Raw genomic sequence first — 4,344 nt, 5'->3', positions numbered from 1 at the left:
TAGCAACTTCAATTGTTATGTAATATATCAAACGGAAATAAACGAAAATCTGTGAATAAAAATATAGTAGAATTAAATATCGTGAATATTGAAAATCAAACTCAAAAGAATATTAATTTAAGAATAATTAAGTATGTTGTTTAATGAGTAATAAATCCGATGAAATACCTTAACTATTATAATTGAACTTGAGAATGTAAAAGTGTCTATTTAATTTAAACTTTCGATTGTCCATAATTAGGTAGAAAAAATAATAAAAAATTTATACGTTCAAGTTAAATGCAACAAAAACTTACCATATTATGTATATGTATCATGCTCTTGAAAAAACAATTATATCAAAAATCAGCAACAAAAAGTATGTCATGTTTTAGAAAAATATATGAATAATAATGGATATTTTAATTAAGGTACTTCATCTGCGATTAAAAAATACTTAAATGTTATTAATAGTAAAAAAGCGATTTTAAAAACTCGCCTATAGATAAAATATTAAAAGAAGATACTTTAAAACGCAATAATTAACCTTCAAAAAACTGCCTAATCGATGCAAATAAAGTATGATATCGCAAAACGTTGAAACGTCATATTACGCAGCTTTAAAGGGCATCCATGTTATTTTGGTCGGTAGTTTTACCGTCCATCTCCTTTGTCTTGGGTGGTTCAATGCGAATCCTTTTGGGAGACGGATTAACCGGGGTTCGGAATCCCTTTCTGACATCAGCCGTACTCATCACTTTGTCATCGACGATTTTTACATCGGACATCGAGTTACATTGCACGTACGGAAATGCACCTGAAAAAAAATTTTAAAAGGCTATTTAATCAGATTTAATTAAAAAACATACCAGCAATTATAAACTATTTCATAAAAATAACCGTCGTAGGAAAAAAAATTTTTTTTTTCACGATACTCACTTGTTTTATCTCTATTGACTTGTCCTTTCACTTCAACATGTACGCCAAGTGTATATTTTTTTAATAAATCACGAACTCCCGAGAATGAGCGCACTTGGACTTTTATTCGATATTCACCGTCAGTGATTGATCCAGCACCGTATACGTTGTTGTTGAATGTAATATCTTCGAACAGGTCTCTTATGAATCCTTGGACGCCTTCGAAAAAAAAAAAAAAAAATTTATAAATTTCAGTAGAAAATAAAATTCAAAGATTTAAAATGAACAGATATCAACAATTACGATAAATACAAATTTTTTGAAACTTACATACAATACCGAATTCGTCATAAACTCTTGGAATGCTGATCGGCTCATAGACACGTGGTCCTTGAGACGCGTTCTCGTCAAAGTCCTTAATTGTACTTTCGGTAATCGTTAATTCTATCGGAGCAACGTCTTCGGTGGCTTGCGCGAAATTTGGATCAGCATCGAGACACTTCAAGCGTTCGAACTTTATCACCTAAAGAGAAATAGAAATCATTAATTATTTGATTTAATTTAATTTAAAATACGATAATTTTATTAATTAATTATCTATTTTATTTTAATAATTTTGCCAAATCAAATATCATGAATTGATAAATAAATTTAAGAAATTTTAATTTAAATATAAAAAATGTATACCGATTTTTCATGAAGTTTGCTCTGATATTCAGAAATTAACGGATCCCAAACCAAGATTCGGATTCTGCGACCGGTTCCATTTGTCATAACGAAAGATCCTCTTTTTGCTTTTCAACGATTTCAGGTCGTCGATCCATGCTACCGAGCCTGTGAAATGACTGTAACGTAAAAAAAAATTTGGTTGATTGGAAATAAATTAGCTGATTAATTATAAATTAGTATTTTAATCGTCAGAATGATATACTGATAATAAAACAAATAATTAATTGAAAATTACTTACACCATGGTATCCCGTGGGTGAACGAATCGACTTCTTCGTTTGTCGTAGGAGTAAAATCAATTTTGGTTTGGGTCATTTTGAGAATTATGTTTAACGAAATTATTTTTTATTAATAAGCAATTATGTAAATTTATTTAATATAAATAATATTACGCGTTCCAGCCAATCACGAGGTAAAAACTAATCACAAAATGTGGTATTTTTTGCGTGTAACTAAAGCACGACCGTCGCCTGTCGAAGTCACAGCGAAAAGAGTTTTCTCCTTCGTGTTTCACGCGTCGTCTTGCAACCGGAAACACCAAAATGTCAAGTACGCAATTAAAATAATATATGCTTGATTAAAAATTAAATATTATAATAAAAACAAATGGTAAAGATTCCATATTTGTATATCTTCAGTTTTCTATTTAATAATAATAATAATTAAATTAAAAAAATTATTCGATGTTATAATAATGATGTTTTTAATAAAACGAAACCGTATGATATATTCCAGAACTTTCTTACTATCGTTCATCTATTTAATCAATAAAGCCAACTTTCTGTACTGAAAACTATGGTTGGGAGCCCTGAATCCTGATAGAAATTATAACGCCGAACAGAATTTTTATTTATTCATTTTATAATAAATATAATAATAGGACAAGACACTGTAAAATAAACGGATCAATACTACAATATAAATATTGTTCATATCATTATCATTATCGTAAATAAGAAAAAAACGGTTATTTTCATTTTTTTAATTTAAAAATTATATTGATAATAAAAAAAATCTGTTAAACGACTATTGTTATTAGCATTGATTTTCGAAAGGCGCGTAGATTCAAATTTCACATGCATTCGTTGAAATAAATAATAATAATCTTGACAACTATTTATTGTTTATACTTCATTATTCAAGTAATTATTATTTAAGTTACAATCATTGAGTTATGTTATATCATCTTTTTTTTTACTTTAGAAAATTTGATATTTGTCTCTGTTCCTTGAGAGTTATGTTGATTGTACTATAGATGGTAAAATTCTATAGTAAAGCCCATACTTTCAAAATCCGCCTTTTTTGTCGGAGGCCGGCTTCAATAGCACGAGGTGTACGTATCGAGTAGACCGCGCTTTTATATTTTATTGTATTTTTTAATTTTAGTTACAACAATAGTAACATCTTTTGTTATTATTACTATTATTTTATAGATATTTTCTGACGTAAGTCTTTAGAAAAATAAATATTAAATTACTATTATTATTATTATTATCATGTGTTGCTGGTATTGTTTATATTATTGTTATTAGTCATGAATTCTATTAATAAATATTTTTATATTCATTATTCATTTAATTCAAATTCTAAAATATTATTATTATTATTATAATAAAATAAATAACGAATGAACACATTGATAAGGTTGTTCCACTTTTGATCAATTATTATCGACAAATTAATTTTATTAATTTTATTTTTATAGGATTTATTAAAATTTATTAATTAAAATTAAAATTAATTATCAATTATCAATTATTTTAAATAAAAATTTAATTTTCCTGTTCGATTTATATCGATATATTGATATGTTCACGTACCAGGAGATTGACCAATAGTAACTGAGGAGGGTTTATATTCTACCAATAAGGAATCAGGTCCCATTTTTTCGACTATTGACTAACTTCAAACTGTCATGTATTTTTATTGTAGGGATATTAAAAATCTTAGATGTTATGGGAATCACGATTGGCCCAGAAGCTAATGCTTTTACAGCGAAACGGGACGAAGCGCGTATCGAGCGCTCGGAACTCTGGACTTTAGAGGCGTCAAAGGAGGGTAGAACTTCACGTCTTCACAAGAGAACATCGGAAAATGAGCATTTTGAAGTAGAGGAAGGATTCTTATATAGAGCAGGAATCGCCGATTAAAAATATGTCAGTATTCTGTACTATTCTACAAGTAAAATTGTCGATAACTTGTCTCAAAACTTTGAACGCGTTTTTCTCGGAACTACTTTTTTCGAGCTGGCGGTAAGGATATCTCGAGTTCTAATAAACTGATTTACTTCAAATTTAAAGAGGATGTTCTCTATATGTCGCTTCATCTCGTGAACCCTGCCCAAAACTATAACTTCTCATTTAGTATTTTTAAAAAATTCGGAATTGTTAAAAAAATATGAAAAAAAAAATTTTTTTTTTTAAACTGCCGCCATTTTAAAAAAAAATTTTTTTTTAACTTATCTAAGGGTTATACGATAGCGGCATCTATAATAATTAAGAATCTGTCTGTTTTTTATGTTTCAGATCACCAGGAGGGTTGGAATAATGCACGCCAGGACACCCTCTTTTTTTTTGACCCCCCACTTTGACTGCTCATATCTTTGTCAATTTTAATTTTTTATTTTTAAAAATTTTTTTATGTTATAATAAAATATCAATAAACAAATGATAAAAAAATTGATTACAAAAATATTTTTTGTTTCCTTCGTACAGCGCT

General features: G+C 28.3%; 1 protein-coding gene across 2 annotated transcripts; it reads right to left on the bottom strand.

Moving 5' to 3' along the window:
• Positions 1-492: 492 nt before the first annotated feature.
• On the bottom strand, positions 493-2,190 carry LOC123270403. Of its 2 annotated transcripts, none has more exons than XM_044736437.1 (5): positions 1,866-2,190; positions 1,585-1,742; positions 1,228-1,420; positions 919-1,116; positions 493-796 (listed from the first exon to the last, which is right to left on the bottom strand). In XM_044736437.1, the coding sequence occupies exons 2-5, from the start codon at positions 1,669-1,671 to the stop codon at positions 600-602; spliced, it is 675 nt and encodes a 224-aa protein (XP_044592372.1). In that variant the 5' UTR covers positions 1,672-1,742; positions 1,866-2,190; the 3' UTR covers positions 493-599. The 2 variants fall into 2 exon arrangements, with proteins under 2 accessions (XP_044592372.1, XP_044592373.1); XM_044736438.1 differs by having other exon boundaries at positions 1,237-1,420.
• Between the last annotated feature and the right edge of the window lie 2,154 nt (positions 2,191-4,344).

The sequence above is a fragment of the Cotesia glomerata genome, linkage group LG8 (genome assembly GCF_020080835.1).
Source record: "Cotesia glomerata isolate CgM1 linkage group LG8, MPM_Cglom_v2.3, whole genome shotgun sequence".
Taxonomy (NCBI): Eukaryota; Metazoa; Arthropoda; class Insecta; order Hymenoptera; family Braconidae; genus Cotesia; species Cotesia glomerata.
The sequence above is the reverse complement of the archived record's forward strand: the minus strand, read 5'-3'. Positions and strand labels throughout refer to the sequence as shown.

Coding starts and splice junctions, on each gene's coding strand:
- LOC123270403 (XM_044736437.1), bottom strand. CDS start 1,671: ATGACAAATGGAACCGGTCGCAGAATCCGAATCTTGGTTTGGGATCCG. Junction 1,421..1,584: donor GCAAACTTCATGAAAAATCG/GTATACATTTTT, acceptor ATTTCTCTTTAG/GTGATAAAGTTCGAACGCTT. Junction 1,117..1,227: donor TGACGAATTCGGTATTGTAT/GTAAGTTTCAAA, acceptor TTTTTTTCGAAG/GCGTCCAAGGATTCATAAGA.